The 22,051-nt window shown below is 45.1% G+C and overlaps 1 protein-coding gene across 11 annotated transcripts in view; it reads right to left on the reverse strand.

Annotated features, from left to right (window-relative positions):
* Positions 1 to 22,051, reverse strand: part of DENND1A (DENN domain containing 1A) — a 527,524-nt gene that overhangs the window by 54,035 nt on the left and 451,438 nt on the right. For all 11 annotated transcript variants that reach the window (XM_070452577.1, XM_070452573.1, XM_020872163.2 and 8 more), the window contains 5 exons: positions 13,568 to 13,672; positions 13,130 to 13,217; positions 11,198 to 11,238; positions 8,919 to 8,990; positions 7,655 to 7,711 (listed from right to left, as the gene is read on the reverse strand). In XM_070452577.1, coding sequence (XP_070308678.1) covers positions 7,655 to 7,711; positions 8,919 to 8,990; positions 11,198 to 11,238; positions 13,130 to 13,217; positions 13,568 to 13,672 — 363 coding nt within the window. The remainder of the gene's footprint in view (positions 1 to 7,654; positions 7,712 to 8,918; positions 8,991 to 11,197; positions 11,239 to 13,129; positions 13,218 to 13,567; positions 13,673 to 22,051) is intronic.

Raw genomic sequence — 22,051 nt, forward strand, 5'->3', positions numbered from 1 at the left:
CTCAATCAAAAGATATAAACATTTTTAAGGCTTTTTATTCATTCTACCAAATTGCTTTCCAATTTACACCAACTACCAGCAATGGATGTATTATCAGTTTCACCGTGTGTGTTAGCCATACCGTTTTAAAAATGTATTGCTAATTTAAGAGGTGAAAAGCTAGACCTTGCTGTTGTTTTAATTTGCATGACTTTGATGATTTGTGAGTGTGGACATTTTCTCTGCATTTGTACACTGATGACGTTACTGTTTGTGAAAACCGTGTGTTCCTGCTCTCTCCTGCTTAGCCCTAGTCTTTTCAGCAGAGAATGCAGAAAGACACTTAAGTCTGAGTTAGGATTCTATGACCTGGAGAAAATTTAGGGAGCCAGTGTCATCTTTTTTTTAAATTTAGAAGTTCACATTTAATTTGTGCTTGTGATAAATAAAGTCAAATTTTAAGGTAAAGAAAAACCCCAACGTGCAAAAAGCAGTGATTCTCCTTTCCCTAACGCTGGCAGCTGACTATACCCGTGGGTCTTTCGGGATGTGGATGGTGCCAACTTGTGCAGTGTAGATCATATGGCTTTATTCAAGTCAAGAAAGTTGCTTAAATCTTCATTTGAGCAAGGCAGAGAATAGATGTACAAGTAAAAAACATTTAAATCATTTTTTTTTAACTAAGTAAAAATAACTCACAGTTAGAATAAAATAATAAATACAGACAGAGGATGAGATGGTTGGATGGTATCACTGACTTGATAGACATGAGTTTGAGCAAGCTCTGGGAGTTGGTGATAGACAGGGAAGCCTGGTGTGCTGCAGTCCATGGAGTTGCAAAGAGACGACTGAGCGACTGAACTGAACTATTTTCATTGCAAAAACAAATACACATTTTGGTCAACAAGATATATACCTTTGGTACTCATTAAATTCTGCACATAAAAGACTTGACAATTGATTGTTCTTATTGAGTTAAATAGAGAGAATGGTGGCATGTGGAGGAAAGTGATCCCTTACTAAATAATAATGCATTAAAGAAGAAATACGGAACATCTTTGAGCCTCAGTCTCCTCACCTATAAAATGAAGCTATGGTAGCTATGAGGGATAAAGATGATTAAGCAACATAAATGTCTGGAACGTTTTTCCTCAGGAGTGTCCTATGTATGGTACTCAATAATAATAACTGAGTACCTACTAATGAGGCACTCAACAAACTATAGGGAGTAAATAAACTATGGTGGTTTAGTCACTAAGTCGTGTCCAACTCTTGTGACCACACGGACTAAAGCCTGCCAGGCTCCTCTGTCCATGGGATTCTCCAGGCAAGAATACTGGAGCGGGTTGCCATTTCCTTCTCCAGGAAATCTTCCCAACCCAGGAATCAAACCCAGGTCTCCTGCACTGCAGGCAGATTCTTTACTGACCAAGTTACAATGGAAGCCCCAAATCAACTATACTTTAATAAAAATAAATAAATAATAGGGATTGCTCCCCCACCCCTCCTCTCTATATATTCAACTCCACATCTAGCGGAGCCTCTGTGCTGCTTGGTAATAACACATAGAGATGGTGACCTCTTGGTTTTGCTAGGTAGGGCTTGCACCAAGTGGCCCCTGAGTCTCAGCTTGGCTGAGGCTCAGCGATGAGAGAAGCTGCCGCCAGCCAATTAGAAACAGCTCTCTTGGAAAGGGGCTGCCCAAAGGTGCTCAGGTCAAGTGGAACAAAGAGAGGGAGGGACTCCTCTGTGCCAGAAAGTAACAGAGGGCACAAGGGGCATTATGGATTCAGCAGGGTTACCGAGAGGATATACATAAGAGGTTAAATAAAGCCAAACAAAACAATTCACTTTTAGTTCTGGAAAAGTACTGCACTGTTGTGACTGGTTGGGGAGAAAAATAAAGACATGAAGAAGTAAGGTAAGCTGGTAAGAAAATACTGAGAGTAATGAAAACTATAAGATGATAACTATTTTTAAAAATGTCTGTGGTAGTTTTGGGCAAAGTGTCTTAGCTTAAATTTTTAAGTTAACATTTCAAGTAAAAATGTCCTAGGTTTTGCTTTTACCATTAACTAGCTATCTGATCTTTCCAACTCACTCAACCTCTCTGTACCTATTTCTTTATTTTTACAACGGGGAGACCACCATCTGCTTGGCAAACTTCAAAGCTGCTAAGAGAATGGGTTAAATGAGATGAGATGTGAGGAAGCTTTGAAAAATGTCTAAGTCCTGTGCAAATTGAACACGAGACTTATTCCCTGCAAAATGGAAAAAGCACCATCTAAAAGGAAGAGCTTCCCTGTACTGAGTGCCTACTACTTGCAGTCACTTCTCCAGACCCTTGACCTTCACTATCACACTTAGTTTCCACAAGAACCACAAGGTAAATGGGATTACCGCTCTTTTATAGGTGAGGAAACAGGGCTCAGAGAGGGCAAGTCACCCAAGGCCACACAGCTAGAAGCAGAGGAGCCCAGGGCAATGTGATTTATACCTCATGGACCCATGACAACAGCACAGGAGAAGGTATTCTGAGTCAAGGAGGTGCTCAAAAACTCATCAGATGTGACCTTGTCCTCAGGAACCCCTATCACAACAAATCGTTGTTGAATAGAACATTTGGAAGCCAAATGTGTCCAGTATACACATGTGCTTGTGCATCAATATGTATGTTAATTTTCTTTAGTTAGAAGACCCAAAGGTGCCCAAGATTTCTTACAAAGTCCTGGGGCTCGCCCTACTAATCTGTTAACTTCTCCACTATTTCTTTCACCTGGGGTAGGAAAACTGCTTCCTCCCAGGTTCCTAGAGAGCAGAGAGGGAGAAGTCCCAGTCAGGAAAGAAATAGGGCCAGTTCACACCCTCTCTTGTAGGTACCAGCAGAGATCTTACATACTGCATGGATCCAAAAACACAATGCTTGATACCTGTGATTAAATAAATTGTCTTTTAAGAATTAACCGAGATGCCATCAGCAAAGAGTATGGTAAAACTCTCATACTCTTCTGGTGGGAACGTAAGCTGCAATTCCTATCAAAATCCTAAAAGAGGAAAGAGCCTCTGGCCCACTAGGTCTACTTTCAGAAATTTATCCAGATGAAATAATTAAGAATTCCTGCAAGGCTTACCTGTGAGGATGTGTGCCTAGAAAACATTGGAACTAACTAAAGCATCTAGCAATGGGATTAAAGAATGTATGTATGTCACTGTATATAGCCATTTAAAACAACAACATGTGCAAGAAACATTTAGTGTTTTGAGAAATGGTCAGGATACTGTGAGTGAAAATAGAGGTTATAAAATTTCCTTTTTTTCTTGTTGATTTGTTGAATTTTCTCCACAATTTTTTTTTTTTTTTTTTTTTTTTTTTGGCAAATGCTCAAAATGTCCTTAAAAACAAAAAATCAAGAAGGTAACAGGCAGGATAAATCTGTTCCTTCCTGAAGAGTCGCACAGGAGGAAGACACTAGATGGAGCTGCAGGGAAGAGGCCGCTGAAGGTTGGCAGATTTCTCCCACAGCCCTGTTCAGAGCTGGGAGATTGTTAGTTCCCATCCCTTGGTCAACAAAGGAATCAGAAAAGAATACAATTTCTATCACCTTCCCCAGGCTGGAATCAGAGATCATGCCTGGGATCTAATCTCCATTTGTCTGTGGAGAAGGCAGGGACCGAGTCCCTAGGAGGAGTCCCGAGACGGGAACCCAGAAGAAGGAAGGGGATTAGCGTGGTGTTGGGTGGGAGCTGGGCTATATGACTTCATGAGGCAGAGATTCCAGGAGAACATTCCTGGCCCAGGGGAAGTGGGGAGCAGGATGCCCTGGAGGACTACTCTGGTGGCTGTGTGGAGGACGAAAAGGGAGTGGCTCCCAGCCCAGCCATGCTCCCCAGGTACACACACGAGTGTGTGGGCAGACCAGCCACGCCAGATGTGGGACAGAAGATAGACAGGATGGAATCTCCCATTTGCCAAATGGCTACTATGTGTTGCTATTTAAACCCATTATTTCTTCTAGTCCTTGCAACAGTCCAGTAAAAATCTCTATTTCCTCTACTTTATAAGTGAGAAAAACTGGCAGGACTGAACCTGGCTTATCTGTCTGCTTCAGAGGCCCCAAAGCCACATCACAGAGTGAGAGGTTTGAAGGCTCTCGGGGGTGTGAGGCTGGGGCCTCCTGTCTCTGACTCAGCTTCCTGGTCTCTATGTTTGGATTTGTACAGTGTCCTTTTCCAGTCTACTTCACGCTACAGAAAATGCAAACTACAGTATGAATACTGATAGCAAAATAGCATCCAGTGTTGGAATTTCTGTGATTTGAGGCTGCAGCGGAGACAGGGAGCTGACAGTTGTGTGATACGGTGTGAAAATGTCTGTCCTACAAGAGTCTACCTGGGTCTCCCAGCCCCAAAGGTGCTGCCTCACTCCTTTTAATACACTAGGAAATGTTTCACCAGAAACTCAGATCTTCGCTGACTCAGCTATGAATCTGCTCCTTTCAATCACACAGACTCTGAATCAACAAGCTTGATTTATCTTTAAAAGATCAAATATTTAAAAAGGGCTGTGAGGGAATTCCTGGCAGTCCACTGGTTTGGATTTGGCCCTTTCACAGCTGCGGCCTGGGCCGGGTTCAATCCCTGGTCGGGGAACTAAGATCCTGCAAGCTGCATGGTGTGGCCAAAAAAAGAAAAAAAGGCTGTGAAACGGGTCCATTTGACTCAATCATTTTAATTTTATACTGAAGAAAAAAATATAATTTTTTAGGGGTTCTCCAATAGGCAAAAAAAGAAAAAGAAAGGGAGGTGCATCCTTACATAAATATTTCAATGTTCCTTATAGGAAAGAAGGAATGTGTGAATAGCTACTGTTTTTAAAAGAGGGCATTTGGTGCAGCAGTGTACAGCACTGCAACAGAAGGAGGTTTGTTGAGAACCACAGCCCAGTCATGCAGCATCCTTCCAACAGGCCAGGTCTGGCGGGGAGGGGCTCTGGACGAAAGCACTGATTTTCCCTTTAGAAAGTGATGGCTGGGTAGCATTCCTTGCCATTTCTTCATCCTAATTTTGAGCAAGTTAAACTTCAAAGAAGGCCAAGCTATAGAAGAATTTGACCACCTTGCTCCATTTATCCAGAGAAATGTGTTATCCATCCTTTTTTTGTTGTTGGGCTGAAGCGGAGCAGGTATGGAATAAAAGCTACACTACAGTCTCTATTAACAATTATTTGCCAACGGTCACACAGATACTTTGAAAGCTCCTCTTTCAGAGGCTTTGAAAGTCTGCAGCACAAATGAACGAGGGATGGAGAAGGGCCCTGCTCAGTCATATTAGAGATGGACCTCCACATACCATGTTGACCTCTCCACAGGTCGGCCCCACATTTTCTATTTGCAATTCAAACCCAAGGCAAGAGCGAAGAGGGCAAGGTTGGGTTCTTGATTATATCTGCAGGGTCACCATTGTTATGCAGAGTTAGAGGAGGCCAGGTGGCAACCCAGCACATTTGAAAATTAGGTCTTTGTTGGGAACAGCCTCGATTCTGTAGCAGAGACCAAACTTGAGATGTCTACGTGGGATGCATCCAGGGAGCCATACAGATATGTTGCCACATAAAGGGAAGGTGGCGGGGGGTGGGGGGAAGCCAAGGAAATATTTTCTACTGCAGTGAGAGAGGTCAGACAAAGCCAGATCCTAAATTAGCTCAGGAAAGGGAGCTAGAGCCCTGTGGAAGACCTGGTCCCGTCTGTCCCGAACAATGCTAGAGTCTCAATTACAAAATGGCTCTTCCAAGAACAACTGCAAAATATCAAGTCTGCAGAAATCTGTAAGACCGAAGGGGGGAAAAGTGAAAATTGAAAAGGGTGCACTAATAGATCTGTCAACAGTCCGATGGTGACAAGCCACATTTCTATGAAATGCCTTCACCATTTGTGTCACCTGAAATGTACTGACACTCTCTATAGAACATTATCTCCTGAAGCTATTCTTGAAAAGACTGGCAGGGGGAAGAGGAATAGGGGAGGGAAAACTCTGCCTCAGATACCATCAAGGAGAGGAAAGGGAGATGGCGTGGAGAAGAGTGATCTAGATTGTCTAAGTGAACCTTTGAACAACATCAAAAGCCCTCAGTTTAACTGGTTATTTGCAGAAATTTTACTCATCATAAAAAGAGGATTTTCTTAAGGCCTGATGCTTATGCATACGAGGAAGGAGGCGATGGCCTGCAGAGAACAGATCTGACCAAGGAGGCACATGTGTCCTCTGCCTGAGGAGGGGACCTTTCTCTGCTTCCTCCAAGTAACCTTCTAATACCAGCCCGATGTGGTTATCAAGGAACGAGAGCCTGGTGACAGCTCCGCCCTCCCTGCCCCTCTATTTTACATCTGCAATCCAATTCAGTTACGCGTGACTGGGATAGGAGATAAAAAGGTGTATTTAGGGACTTAAATAACATCCAAGTAAAGGATTCCACCTGCCAGTCTCTGGTGGGGTGCAAAAGACCATAGTTAAGGTCTATCTGAATTTACATTAGCAGGATTTTTATTTCCAGGACTTGAATCTCAGCTGCTAAAAATTCACTCCCAGCTGAAACTAAGAATGTGAATGCTTAGTCAGAGCAAATTATTTTGCAATTAGAGGAATCAATTCCTTTGACCATTTCAAATTAATGAGAGGTCCTTTCTGACTTCCTAAAATTAAAACTGCTTTCAATTTTTTAAAAAACTGCCGAGATAGACGAAAACAAAAGATTTGTTTTCCAAATCTTGAAACAAAACTGCCTTGTTTCAAGAAGGCAGTATGAAATACTATAGTGGTAAGAGCACAGACACTGAAGTAGATGAATCTGGAATTGAATCCCAGCTCTGCCAGGCTCCACCAGTGTGACCTTGAGCAAATTACTTCACCTTTGAACTGAGGGTCTCCTTACACAGGATATGAGAATAATACCCCCTAGAGTTGCTCTATGGATTAAATGTGAAAGTTCCTGGCCTGGACCATCCTTAGAAAGTGCTTAATGAAGGGTGGCAATGCTAATACTGATGCTGATATTCATTATAATATAAAAATGCCCTCTCTGTTACAGTAACTTCCCTGCACAAGTCTAGAGAATCAGGTAGGGGCACTCTTAGCCAGGATGCAGTCTGTATGATTTTATATGAGTTTACGGATGGTCCAAGAAGACAATCAGAGTCTTTCCCTGCCCCTTGGGTCTCACACATGAACTGCAAGCAGAGCCTGCAGTGTCCTCAAACCCACGTGCAGGCTGGAAGCATGGCAGTCATTTCCTTGGAGGTGCTTCTTGATTTTGGCTACAACCAGCCCCAGGGCAGAGGTCAGCTGCAGGAGCTGGTAGTGCTGGGGTGGGGAGACCAAGCCAATCTGTATGGACCCTGGTGAAGGGCGGGCCCAGTGGGGTGAGCAGGGGACAGACTGATAGCAGTAACTCTGAACTCGCTTGCCGTTGTGGGTTTAAGCCAGTCTTAATGTTATTTGAAGACAGTTTTTTGTCTGTGAATATTTATAACAGTGTGAAAACTCGCGGACAGCTGGTAATGCATTTTGAAGTGTGCTAACAACACTGTATCAAACAGCCTCTATTGATCACATCGTACTTTTTTGTGGCCACGCATTTCATACACGGTGCTTATACATTTTGAATAAGAACTTCAAGTACCTTTTGCTTCAAGCGGTTTTTCACTTCTTTTATTCCCATTTTTGCATGATCTTTTGCCTGCATGAAAAATTAATTTAAGTTAAGATTCCCCTTCTGTTTCCAGCAGGGACTGTGCTTGATTTCAGTCCATCGTGAATCACCTTCTCTGATTACTAGAAAAAGGAAGGAAAATGGGATCATCAAGTTGAAAACATAATGGCTACGAAAACAAATACAATGTTGAAAGGTTAAAAAAAAGCCCTTAAAGAGGCTACAGAGATTTTATTTTCTGCATTTTGATGGCACTGATTTTTCCCCACCTCTGAAGCTCTGCTTCTGCTCTCTGTAATTATTTATCTCCGCAGCCTGGTGACAGCTACCAGTAAGAGGAGAGCAGCAGCCTCTCCAGCTGCAAGGTTCAGAATATCCACTGCGCTTAACCAGGGCAGGGCTTCAGGACCAATTTTCTGCCCAGGCCAAACAGACACATCGCTGGGTTTTTCTGATGCCATTTCTTAAATTTCATTTCAGCAGACACCCTGGCTTTGACTTTCTGTCATTCTACGATCTGTGTGGTTCTCTTGGCAGCCACCCACCCTGTTAAAATAATTACTATTTAAGCACAGAAAGGACTAACAAAATTAAAAATGGAAATAAAACAAAACCACCCCAGTTAAGTGGCTCGGAGTCAAATTAGGAAGCAGGAGAAACCATGAGAAAAAATACTTGAGGCTCGTAAAAGATGGAGTGTTGGGAACTGGCGTGTTCTCTTATTTTCACTCTGTTGTGGGCACAAGTTTCACAAACAATGCATTTCCTACAGGGCAGTGATGAGAGAGATGATGAAGAATTTGGGACAAAAAATTGGGCATGTGTCCCACCATGAACACTCTTCAATAACCTGCAGAGCAGCTGCTTTATTCTGACATAATAGCGAGGATACACACAGGAAAGGTCTACCAGAATACCTGAGAGGCCACAGCCTCTGAGTCTTAGGGACAGAGCGCTAGAATTTTAACCACCTCATCTATATTTGAAAAGCTAAAACAAGTAGCCTCCCATTTCTCTATTGCAGCAACTGTGTGCAGGAACATTTTAAATTAAAAAATGTCACTGACCTGGTCATAAAACATCAACACTAAACAATTCTGAGAGCTTTGAGAGCTTTAGGAAATAACACAGCAGCCCCCAAATTAGCTCTGCAACACAGGGTTCAGTCTAAGAGTTTTGTCGTCATGCTCAGGAACAGATCTGTTTGGATCCTGAGACCAAGACCAGTACTTACGAACTTATAGACAGTCTTCATGGCTGGGTTTGCTTTCGTTTTTACAGTGTTCAGAATCGCTCCACTTCCTTTCTATAATAAAAACATCAGTTAGCAATTTGGATTGAAGATATAGTAGGCCAACAGCAACAAAGACCTCTTCTCTTTAATCAAGTTAAGCAACATTTCAGAAGTGTGTAGCTTAATTAGAGGAAGAGGCATAGATGGTGACTGGTCCTGGGCAATTAAATTCCGACCACAGCAGAATCCCTATGGGTGGGTGTGGGGGTGGAGGGCGGGGAATGGGGATGGTGGATGGTGATAAACTAGCTGAGGTGGGACCCCAGGCTCAATATTTTGCTTGGCACCTGTCTGGGGGGAAAGCTCATCACAGACTCTCTGAGGCAAAGCTTTCTTTGGAGTGATCTACAAGATATTCTACAAGAAGTCTACAAGAATTTCTTCTCAAGAAATTCTAGTTACCACGGACAACACTAAGATAAGTTTAATACCAATGGATGCTAACACTGAGCTGGGGCAGGAAACTGGGGACCGATGAGGCAAAGTTTTCTGGCTACTGTGACTAACATAAGTCACACACCCTCCTGTCTTCCCCCTGGTTTTCTGTGTTGCTTGTAAGGACTCACGTGGGGAGGCCCGGTTTAGGTTCTGAGGGTACCAAGCCACTAGAGGGCTGGTCTCTGTCTTCAAAGACTTCCAGTCCGGGGGGTAAACAGGTGCCACCCAAGGTGGCAAGAACCACGCTGGCCGTGTACACAAGGCAGGTGGCGGCAGCTCACTGTGCAGCAGGGTGGGGAAGGCATCAGAGGATGAAATATCTGGTCCATGAAGGACAAGTAGGAGCTTGTGTTGGGGACAGGGAGGATAAGGACATTCTAGGGACAGGAAGCAGCTCATAAACAAGCGCAGAGGCTGCAGAGCCATGGCATGTTCTGTGAGTAACAACAGTCCGTGCATCACAGGAGGACTGGCGAGCGGAACTGAGAGCCAGATGGGGTCAACCATACAGGGCCAGCATGAGCAGTCCATACTCCAGAGGACTTTTAACCAAGTGCATCACATAATCAGATTTGTGGTGGTTTGGAAAGATATTGGGTTGGCCCAAAAGTTCATTTGGGTTTTTCTGCAACAATCCCAACAGATTTGAATGGAAAGAGAAATTGGATCCAGGGCATATACAAAAGATTCAGACATACTAGGTAATTATTGGGATTAACTTTTAGCACAATTTTTGGTAACCGCCTGTATTAGAAACCTTGAGCTTTAATCAAAAACTTCAAAAATTTGACCTAGAAAGCATTCTCTGTTGTAGGATAATAGGAAATTTTCACCCACTCATTTGTTCCATACTGCTCTCCAAAATTACTCAGTATCCTATTTCAATGGTCCTTTAGAGTATTAAAACTCCCTTTATCAATCAATCAACAAGTCCTTATTGCTTGTCTGTGATTTGCCAAGTGCCATGTTTGGCCATTCGAGAAGAACAAAAGAAACCTTTCATTGAGGAATCGCTTACTCTCGGCCAACTGCAGCCACTTCCAAGGGACCCGCCTTGGCAGCAGTGTGCTTGGCCCACGAGCAGGAGAGCACACTTCTCACACCATGCTGGAGCTGCCTGTTTATGTGCCTGCCTCCCCAGTTAAGAGTGGGCCTTCCCCCAGGGCAGGGCCTGTGCCCTGCTTCCCACGGGATCCTAGTGCCCAGTGTGGCACCTGGCACATTAGAATGCCTTCGGTATGTACTCACTGATGAACTTAAGGAAAGGCAACCATCTGAATGCTTTAGTGGCTTTTGAAGCCCTAGCACCTGGATTCTAACACAATCAAAAACTGTTTACAATAATAGTGAGGGGACGAAAACTCTCAGTGATGCATTTTCCATCCTCCCAGGAGCCTTGTGCTGTGAAACATATTTCAGAGCAGGAAGTGGGACTGATTTTGGAGTTTCTCATGAAAAGTTCCCAACTGGTCTGACCCCAGAAAGAGACCCCTAGAAATCCTCTGAGGAGGCAATATCCTTTCAACATGCCTCGGCCTGCTTCCTGAGACAAGGAAGCTTCTCCTGGCTCTCATCACCCTCATTGAGGGCGGGCTTTGGACAGTCTCTTCCTGCTAGTCTCCACCTGGCACCAGAATGGCCTGGCTTTACAAACAAAACTATCTTCAGCTGGGCACGCACAGTGCCCTGGGCCGAATGACAGCACTGTGGGTGGCAGGGGAGGAGGAGGCTGGCCAGCAGCCAAGGAGGGGCCCTGGTAGCTCCGCGGCCGTGACACTTACCCGGACTGTGGAGAGCCACTGGTGGTACAGCTTATCACTCCCTGGGGAAAGAGGAGGCAGAGAAGCTGGTATTTAGAGAAGTCATACATACGCCCTCAGGAGTTCCTCAAGTTGCTTTCAGCATGCAGGACTTGGAAAGTTCAAAATCTGGAGAACCACACGGAGGCTCGCACGCCCCCCTCCCTGAAGGAGCTGCTACCACAGGTTTCTTTCTCAGAGCGCTACCTGATTCTATCAGTGTCCTGAGTACAAACCCAAACCCTCCTCCTTGCCTACTGGATAGAGGTCAGAGCCCTTAACAACCCCGCTTCTCTTCCTCCATCCTGTCTTGGCACTGCCCACCCTCTGCCCCGCGCTATGCTACCATCCTGTACAACCTCAGGCTCCCTGACCGTGCACCCTTCAAGCCGTCCAAGCCCTCACTACCGCTGTTCCCGTCTGGCCAGCATTCCCTGCTCTCTGCTGCATACACTCAGCGACCAGCTCAGTCATTTCCTCTGTGAGTTTCTCCCACTCCTTCCTCTGAACAGCCCTCTAGAATAGGTAACACCGATAGGTCCGTGCTCTCTCAAATTCTGTGAGTCACACCAGGGCAGGAACCACAGGGCTGTGTGTCCAGTAAGCACACATTCGGCCCTCCTTACGCTCAAGTAGTACCAGGAAACGGAAAAGAGGGCATTGTGGGGAACGGATTCATTTTATCTGGTGGGATAAGGATGTCTTATCAGCAGACAGCTTTTCTAGAAGACTGAATGACTCGACTTAGCTTATCAACACCTGAAGCCTGTCTTCTCCCCAGAACCCATCAATTCAACTGTTAGGACATTTCTCAAACTTGCCTCCGTTGTAAAGCTCTCATGTTACAGAGTGAGCATTAATAGAGCCCTATCCTACCTGCACAAAGACCTGTGTGTGCTTCTTTTCCTGCAATGGTTTAGTTTGTATTTATCTTTAGTTGTGAGTTTTCTCCTGGCAGTCTAAAAGTTCCCTGAAGGCAGAACTGGGCCCCCTCTCATTCCTACTGTACAGAGTTGTGCTCACAGAAGGCATTCAGGAAACGCTCACCAATGATTTGCACACTGGTTTTATTGATTACTGTGCTCTCCACGCAGCACAGGTTAGTCAGGCCTGACAAAGGGGTTCGTAGGTGAGATAATGCCTGGCTCTATGAATTTATGCCCTGCCAGTTAGATTATCCAGCACAGTCCAGACCAGACACATGCCCAGCAATAAGAGGGGGCCTGGAGCTGACTACCATTGTTTTGCATTTAGCTTTACTTTGCCGACAAAGGCTCTGAGACTGGGAAAGGTGGACAGATTGGGATTCAGGAGGCAAGGTCAGCCTCTAACATTTCTCTGGGCCTCAGATGCTTCTTCTGAATAAATGAGAGCCTGATTCTCTCTGGTTCAAAAAGGGCACCCTGTGATGATCTTTACACCATCAAGAAACATGTAGCGATCCTGTGCCAGGGTCTATCCTGGGTGTCTGCACACACTTTTCCTCAGGGTCTCTGATTTCAACTCAACAGGACTCCTGTGAGGTAGGCACTGTTACAATCCATGCACGGATAACAACACTTCAGCTAAAAGAGGTGAAATGACTTGACCAAGTCCTCACTGCGAGGCAGTAAATCCAGGTCTCCTAATTCAATACCTGGTATGCTTTCCACTGCATTGTGGGGGCCACTAGGTTATCTAGACTTCACCCACCTGGGGAGAAGCAAGTGACCCCAAGATGCAGGACTTTAGTTGGACCAGTGCACATCTCATCAAAAAGGGAACGGAATTCCTCCAACGTTTCAAGGCCAAGTTGGAAATCAGTCTCTCTTTCATCCCCAGTGAAGGAGAAAAGAAATCATGGCCACTCCTTGTGAACACACCCCAATCCCACACACAGATCACAGATTATAAAGAAAAATGAACTGCCCTCACCGGCATACTCGCCCATGTTGATCTCCTCTTCAAAAACATCACTGAAGCCCTCGCCGGAATTGAGAAGGTCTAATCTACCATCTATAAACTATACAAAGAAAGAACAAAAGCATAACAGCTAGTACAGAGAAACAGGGGAAGGCCATTCAGCTGGGCTCCTTAGTATATGACCAAAGAACCAAGACAGGAAAAGGCCTTTGGAATTGTGAGGTTAAAAACCTGGCTGGGTGTTTATGATAACTTGTAAAACTGTATGGCGTATGTGCAAAGGCACTGTCTGGTGGCTAAGCACCCTCCTGACTCAGTCTCCCTCCCCAGACCCTGGGCCTGTTTGCACTGAGTCCCATCCATGTCTTCAGCCTCAGTGCTTAGAGTGGAGGTGGCTGCAGAAACCCCACCGGGGCCCCAGAGGCGGACCAGGGGAGGGAGGCCGGGCACCTGTTTGAAGAGCTGCAGCTGGGTGGCGTTCTGCAGGAACTGCCTCATGGCTCCTGAGCGATAGTGCGACACGAAGGCTTCCTCACAGAAGGTGATTGGCTCCTCCTGGGAGATGGAGATGAGACGGAGAGAGGAGGGTTAGAGGGAAGGAGCGAGAGCCATCAGGGCTTGAGCTCTGGCAGGTGGCACTCCTGCATCTGCTGATGTATGTCATCCTCACAGACCTGTGAAGTGGCTGTTATCCTGGTGGCATTCTACTCTACGGATGAGGAAGCTATTTCAGAGAGCATGAGACATCTCCCAAGGTCACAGAGCTGATAGGAGGCAGGGTGGGAATGAAAGGCAGGATTCCAAACCCCAGCCGCTTCCATATTAGCCACAGTCACACCCCAACAGCAAGTTATGAGACGTGCCCTTCACCGGGATGATTCCCAAACTTTTCTTTGCACTCTTAGGAGAGGAACCCGCTCTTTGAATATCAAAGAGCTCTTTGGATATCTCCTTCTTTATGCAGAAGGAGCCCTGCTACCTTCAATAACCCAGCTGCTCTGGGGGTGGGGATGCTGGCTGGACTCTCCTTGCTGGGGGGGTCTTCTCGCCACCCCGTGCCCCTCCCCCCATCCCACACCTTTGCAGTCCCTAAGGCAGTCGAACACAGTTTGAAAACCATTTATAGAATGATCTTAACCAGTAGTAAGTTATAATTTTAAAATAATAACCAGGGATGATCAAAAATAAGATTTTATCACCCAGGTAACTTTGTGCTTATGCTGTTTGATAAGGAAGTTTGCTTTTACCGAACCACATTTTATGAGTCAAGAAAACGACACCCTAAGCTTAAAAAACCACCCATCTTTGTAGTCAACACCTCAATCCTTCTTTGAAGGTATTTGGAGTACTCATCTTCACAGACAAGGCTTTAATTTCAACAGTGTATTCTCAATTCTGAAAGATCAGACTTCTACATCTTGAACTGAATTAAAGGTACCCCTCCTCTCACAGACTTGGTGGCAAACACAGACGTTTGAAGCTCCACTTTCATCCTGCTTTAATGAGTTAGGTGAGTGTTAAATTTACTGTGTAGCTGCTGTAAATTCCGAGTCCCTCCTGCTTAAATACAGTCAATATTAGCTCAGCAACTGGGCAGACTTACTGCACAAGGATGACCCTAAAATAATAGAGTAAGGGGAATATTTATTTGTATACAGTTGTACTCCACCTAGTTTTACAAAGGAACTGAGGTCCCTAAAACAAAGAAAAAAATTGGTGCTGGAAAATACATAAACATATAAAATGTATTTATTTGTGAAAAGAGCATTTGGATATGCAGGTCCTATGTGGTTTCTAAAATTAAGTTACAGGGACTTTCCTGTGGACCAGGGGCTAAGACTCTGTAGGCCCAATGCAGGGTGCCTGGGTTCAATCTCTGGTCAGGGAACTAGATCCCACGTGTCACTGTAAAAGTCTGCATGCTTCGACTAAAGATCCTACATGCCACAATTAAGACCTGATACAGCCAAATAAATAAACATTCTTAAAATGAAATAAAAAGTTACAAAACTAGCTCTGAGCTTCCCGGCTGCCAAAGCAAGAAGGGAAGAATGCAAATATTACACTGTCTATGAGGAGAAAAACACACATCAGTTCCTCAGGGGAAAGAGTTTTCATGACATTTATTACTTTGGCATGAAATTTATACCTTCCTTGCTGAAAAGTGGAAAGATCAACCAGTGAGAACCAACAGAAGCCCACCTGGAATTCGATTCCTGTGGTCTGGAAGTTTCTCACCCTTGGAACCACAGCAGGGCAATTAATTCTCTCTCCAGGAGGTCTCAACCATGAGCACAATGTCACTCATACACTGATCACTGCTAATAAACACTGTCAGTTCAGACTTCTCTCATTCCAAACTCATGTCTCAATCCCCACCTTGATGGAACCTCAAACTCAGAATGGCCCCAAAACTCCCAATTATTATTCCATCTGGACTGCACTCTAAATCTGTTTTTCTTTCTGGAGTTATCATCATCCATGGCTGCTCACAGTACTGTCCCCTTTTCCCAGGGCAACGTCTCATCAGCCTGTCCCCTGCTCTCCATCCCTTGGCACAGGCCTGACTGCCGTGGTAGGTGTTCAATTTTATGTTGCTCTCCTCTTTTGTTCCACCCCAACCACTTTAATTCTTCCGGCCAGAGTAATTTCTAAAATGCAAATTGGATCACGTCACTATCCTACTCAAGGACTGTGTGGATGTTACATTTGTGTGCTTATTTAATCTTTGCACTAGACTATAAGCTTCATGAGGGCAGAAGCAGTCCCCAGCTTTCTCTCCAGAGTCCTTCTGTGTCACTTTCCTATGTTCTCCTGTACACCTTATGCTTCAAATGCATCTTCTAGTCACAGGCCAGATCTTTCCCACTTCCTCCTATGCTTCTGCCAGCTCTGCTCCTTCTACCTGGGCCATCATCCTTTAAACCCAGGCCTGTGTGTGGCACACACCCCTACTCAGTGCTTCCACAGTGCCTGGTACATCCTGGGTGCAGAGTAATCTTCACTGGTGTCCCCATGACCAGGAGTTCGAGAGGGCAGAGGCCCTGCTGGACTCACTACTATACTCCTAGCCCTTAGGTAGAACCTCAGGGATATTGGTTAAAGAACCACAGAATGTGCGTGGCCCTGGTTTCTGTAACAGGAGCCCTGCAGTCTCTGTGTGGCTGAGATAGTGCTTAGCCTGATGGTAAAGAGGTCTCAGAGCACGGGGCCTGATGAGTGACGCTTGTGTCCAGGCAGCTTAGAGCTGCTCAGAGGATATGCTCATTGGAGCTGTGAGCATTCATTCCTGGAGCTTTGGCCCAGCATTGCCAGGAAGAAGAAGTCTGCTGAGGGATCAAAAAATTCAAATTTGCAATCAGATTTGTATGGAAGAGCAGACTAAGGCAGGCTTTAGCTGTAGGAGAGCAGAAAGAATCTCATCTTTGGGGAGACATGAACATTTTGGGGCCTGTCATCTATTTACTGGAGATGACATCCCCCTGGTCAGATGTCTGTGCCATAGAAACAAACTGAAGGACATGGGCATGGATGGGAAGGACTCAGGGGAAATGTGACAGAGGGGGCCTTTCTCGCAGAGAGCTCAGAGAACATCAGCAGTTTCAGCTGAGCATGGAAACAAGTACTGCCTACAGTGTCGCGCTGCTGGGCTGGGTGGCAAAATATCCACCAGAGTCAGAGAGGAAAAGGCTAATCCTTTCGGGGCAGTAGGTGTGAACATGGGAGAAGTGGACACGTTCAGTGGAGCTTGGGAGGGTAAGGGTTAGGTGAGCCGTTCCCACCCATCAGGGCAACCGTCCTGCCCTAACCCGGTGCTATTACCAGAGGCACGTGTAAGGTCTGACCGGCAGCAGGCACAGAGGGTGCCTTCCCTGGCAGTACTCATCTTCTAAGGAAGTGCGCATGCTCACGGTTCACCTGATCCTTACAGAGGAGCAGGTCACATGACCCGCACAGGGCAGAGTCTGAGTTTTACACAAGGTGGCTTCTGAAGCCCAGCTTTCTCGTGTATGGTCTGCTGTAGACTCGGGCCTTTCTCGAAGGCCTCAATTCTGTCTGCCCTTGGACACCTTCTGGTGATCACAAGCGTTCTCTTCAAAGTGGGAGCCCCTCACATTCTCCGAGTGGACACCCAAGCCCCTCAGAGATGAACTGCTCCCAGGAGGGAGGAGGTGAACTGCGGTGAAGGTCCTTTCTGCCATAGGCCCAACTCAATGCCTACCCATTTGCACTCGCTTGTCCATTCTGCCACAGGCCCAGCTCAATGCCGACCCATTTGCACTCGCTTGTCCACCCACTCCTGCAGTTGAAATGGCCGCCCCCATTTTGCTCTCTGCAGCGGTGGAGGGGAGTAGGTAAGGTGTCTTGTTAATTCCCTCCTTTGTAAGAAGTGCTGATTTAGTTCTCCTGTTAGGCTGATTAAACCTTTTGTCTTCTTGGGCGACACTCAAGGCGCTGGGGTTACTGACTGAGAGCGATTTTAATTCAGGCAAGTCAGGCCGTGAGCATTCAAGCTCAGATCACATTAGTAGAGTTTTCCGTCCCTGACCCGAAGGATGGTTAAACACAACTGCTTAACCCTATCAAAGACTTGGTTACAAAAAGACAAGTTTTACTCTTGGATTATCTTCTTGACACATGGAATCAATCAAAAATTACATTATTGATGAGTCTATCTTTGTTAATAAGTGAAGTTGGTGATTCCAAAGGTTTAATTCCAGAAATAAATGGCTTTTATCCACAGTACTGAGGGTACTGACATAAAAATAAAATCTCTCATCAGATTCTTCAGCATCTTTCCTTGTTCTGCTGATGTATACTGAAAGCATCAAATTCTTATTTTTCTTCATAAATTTAATTTTTAACAAAATTTTATGTGCGTATTTATTCTGCAATTTTAAGAAAAAAATGAGGTGCCCATTCTTTATGGACCTTGCTTAAATTAAAAAAATGATAATTCTGGAAGATTCATCCATCCAAATATTTTGAAACACCTACTGTGTGCCAGGCTCTGAGTTAGAGAAATACAAAGATGAATAAAATATAGTTCCTACAAATAACACTAATAATCAAATGAGGGGTAGGGAGAGGACGAGGTATGTATGGATGATACAAGAATGGCAGAATGTTATGTTTATAGCAGCATTATTCACTAAAGTCAAAAGATGGAAGCAATCCAAGTGTCTACAGGCAAATAAACAAAATATACATACAGTGAAATATTATTCAGCCTTCAAGAAGAAGAGCTTTTTGGACAGTATGAATGAAACTCGAAAGTATTACGCTAAGTGAAATAAGCCAGTAACAAAAGGACAACTCTCTTATCTCTGGAGTTGTCATCTTCATAGGGACAGAAATAGAATGGTGGTTGTCAGGGGCTGAAGGGGGAAGGTGGGGGAGCTGCTGCCTAAAGGGCATAGACTTTGTTTTGCGGAATGAAAAAAGTTCTAGGAATGGTCAGTGGTGATGCTGCATGGCAATGTGAAGTGTGAATATATTTCATGCTCTTGGACTGTCCACCTAAAAATGATTGAACTGGTAAAATTATGTAATGTATATTTTACCATAATTAAACTTTTAAAAATGATATAATACTTACAGTTGTAGAAGCAGTGCAATAGGTACATAGGAGTTTGTATATTTTGTACATATTTGAAGTTTTCCATAATAAAAATAAAAAAGCTCCTGTTACCAAGGAGTCTGGCTACTTCAGGGAACAAATGAGCACAGTACAGCGTGATGCCTGGCACACCAGAGGGCTGGTTCTGGTTTTTCTGGGTAAAGCCATCTTAAAAAAAAAAAAAAAACTTAAAAAATTAAAGAAGAAATCTGATTCACTTGAGGTAACACAACATGGTGGAGAGAGAATATGTCCTGGGGTCAGAAAGTCCTGGACTTGAATCTGGACTCTGAAGATACTGGCCACGTGGTCTCAAGTAACTTGTCTTCTCTCATCTGCAACAACGACTCAAGGCTGGCCCATCTCTTAGGGTTGCTTGTAAGATTCGGACAAATGACAACAAATACATTTTGCATAAATAACTATTCTTGAGGGCAGAGACTGGGTTTTACCAAGACTGGTAACATAATTTGTGGAAGCCAGGGTAAAAGAAATAAGCAGGAAAAAAGTGCTGTTGAGTACTAAAATATAAAGCTTTTTTTTCTTCATGATCTCTTTATGGTGCTTTTAAAGTTTGCTATTTAATGTCATTCCATGTAAAGAAAAAAATAAGAATTTAAATTATTAGCATGGCTTTAACTGTTCAGCTTTGTATCGTGCAATGCCAGTTCTAAATGCTAACATATGTGGAATCGTATTTTGTAAATCATATATGCATTTGTGTTTTGTTCTTACCAGACAGTGGAAATGCTGCACAAAGCTAACTCAACTGTTTTTTATTTCAATTCTTGATACACACACACTTTATTAACATTCTCTGTCTTTGGCTTACTGAGGAGAAAAGAAAAGGGACGATGGTTGCTCCATCTTTCTCTCTCCTTCCATGTCATCACGGGAGGAGGTGGCTGGCTGACACAAGGATGAGTTGGGAATGTGACAGGTTTCTGTGGTCGTCACTGGCACTTCCTAGAACACCCCTGTCTTCTCTCAGTGTTGAAGAACTTCTGGTTCTGACACAGTATGGACTCTGGGGCCTGTCAGTGCCCCCTGTTGTGGCCACACTGACATGTTTACCCTGCCAGTGAGCTCCATGTGTGCTGGGTGAGCCGGAGCACCCCGTGCAGACCTCTGCTCCCGCACACACCCCACTGCCCCTCAGACTCCATTCACAGAGCACAAGTTCCAGGGTAAGGGGTTTTAAGATGGTGACAGAAGAGCGTCAACCACACACAGGCCATCTGTGCCCAGGGCCCCGGCTGCATACTGCACAACACACGCCAGTGAGGCCTTCGGGTTTCACACTTCTCTTATCCCCTCTCCCTCCACAGGCTAAATACTCCTTAGGGGCTCTGGTGGTTGACTCTGTTCGCCATCTGGCTGGCCAGCACAGAACAGCTTCAGGCAAGTTTGTGGGTTGACGGAGGTGGGGTTTCTAAACTCCGGAGCATGACACACAAGGCTCTATGTGACCTTCCCCAGCTGATGTTTCTTGCTTGTGACGCCATCTACCTTGTCCATGCACTCATTCCCTTCCAGAAAGTCTGGACTGTTGACCACCCACTGCTTCACACACTCTCACTCTTCTGGCTTCCTTCTTTATGTTACTTCCTTGTGAGAACCTTACCTGATGCCCTCAGGTGAAGAGAGCCTCTGTTCCTCCTCCAAGCCCCTAGAGCGGTGCCCACCAGCCTCTTCCCAGCCCACAGCAGACTTCTAGAGGCAGGCTAGGACCTGGCATGCAATAAACATTTGCTGAGTCACTCCAGGAAGAGGCAGATGGGGCAGCGGGACACAGAGCTGGGTTCCAGTCCCAGGTCTGCCCCTGTGTGCACACGGATGTACCCTTGGATCCCCATTCTTACCACCTGCCACAGGGGATCGCGTGAGGGTTAAACAGGGGTTAGTGTGATAGTGTGCTTATTAATGCTCAACCATGACCATGCATTAGAATCACCCAGGGTACTTTCTTAGTAGTTCCTAAAACTCCCCAGGTGACTCTAATGTGGCCAAGGTTGAGAACCGCTGGTGCAAGTGAAGGTGACTAGCACAGCACCCACACCAACCAACGTTCATGTTTTGAAATTTAAGAGTAAAGAAATATTATAGAGAAAGCCAGAGAACCTGCCCCTGTTTATTACCAGCAGTCCCAAACCAACTGCACTTTAAGTACCTCCAATGTCCTAATAAAATACCCAAATCACTGGCCAAAGTGCAGCAGAGCCATATCTTGCTCTGAGGTTTGCAGGATCCTTCTAAAACGTCCCCTGAGCAGCCAGTACTGTTTGCTCCGGGTCTCAGCACCACTCCCAGAGCTGGGTCGTAAGGGCTGCTCCTCATGGGGTCAGCCAACAACCTTCGGTGAGTTCCCAGCAGACACGGAAAAGGCTGAGGATGGTGTCCAGCCTCAGTTTAGTTCAGTAGCTCAGTCGTGTCTGACTCTTTGTGACCCCATGAATCCCAGCATGCCAGGCCTCCCTGTCCATCACCAACTCCCAGAGTTTACTCAAACTCATGTCCATTGAGTTGGTGATGCCATCCAGCCATCTCATCCTCTGTCACCCCCTTCTCCTCCTGCCCCCAATCCCTCCCAGCATCAGGGTCTTCTCCAATGAGTCAACTCTTCGCATGAGGTGGCCAAAGTACTGGAGTTTCAGCTTCAGCATCAGTCCTTCCAATGAACACCCAGGACTGATCTCCTTTAGGATGGACTGGTTGGATCTCCTTGTAGTTCAAGGGACTCTCAAGAGTCTTCTCCAACATCACAGTTCAAAAGCATCAATTTTTCGGCGCTCAGCTTTTTTCACAGTCCAACTCTCACATCCATACATGATCACTGGAAAAACCATAGCCTTGACCAGATGGACCTTTGTTGGCAAAGTAATGTCTCTGCTTTTCAATATGATATCTAGGTTGGTCATAACTTTCCTTCCAAGGAGTAAGCGTCTTTTAATTTCATGGCTGCAATCACCATCTGCAGTGATTTTGGAGCCCAAAAAAATAAAGTCTGACACTGTTTCCCCATCTATTTGCCATGAGGTGATGGGACCAGATGCCATGATCTTAGTTTTCTGAATGTTAAGCTTTAAGCCAACTTTTTCACTCTCCTCTTTCACTTTCATCAAGAGGCTCTTTAGTTCCTCTTCACTTTCTGCCATAAGGGTAGTGTCATCTGCATATCTGAGGTTATTGATATTTCTCCTGGCAATCTTGATTCCAGCTTGTGCTTCTTCCAGCCCAGCATTTCTCATGATGTACTCTGCAAGTAAGTTAAATAAGCAGGGTGACAATATACAGCCTTGATGTACTCCTTTTCC

This window comes from Odocoileus virginianus, chromosome 2 (genome assembly GCF_023699985.2).
Source record: "Odocoileus virginianus isolate 20LAN1187 ecotype Illinois chromosome 2, Ovbor_1.2, whole genome shotgun sequence".
Taxonomy (NCBI): Eukaryota; Metazoa; Chordata; class Mammalia; order Artiodactyla; family Cervidae; genus Odocoileus; species Odocoileus virginianus.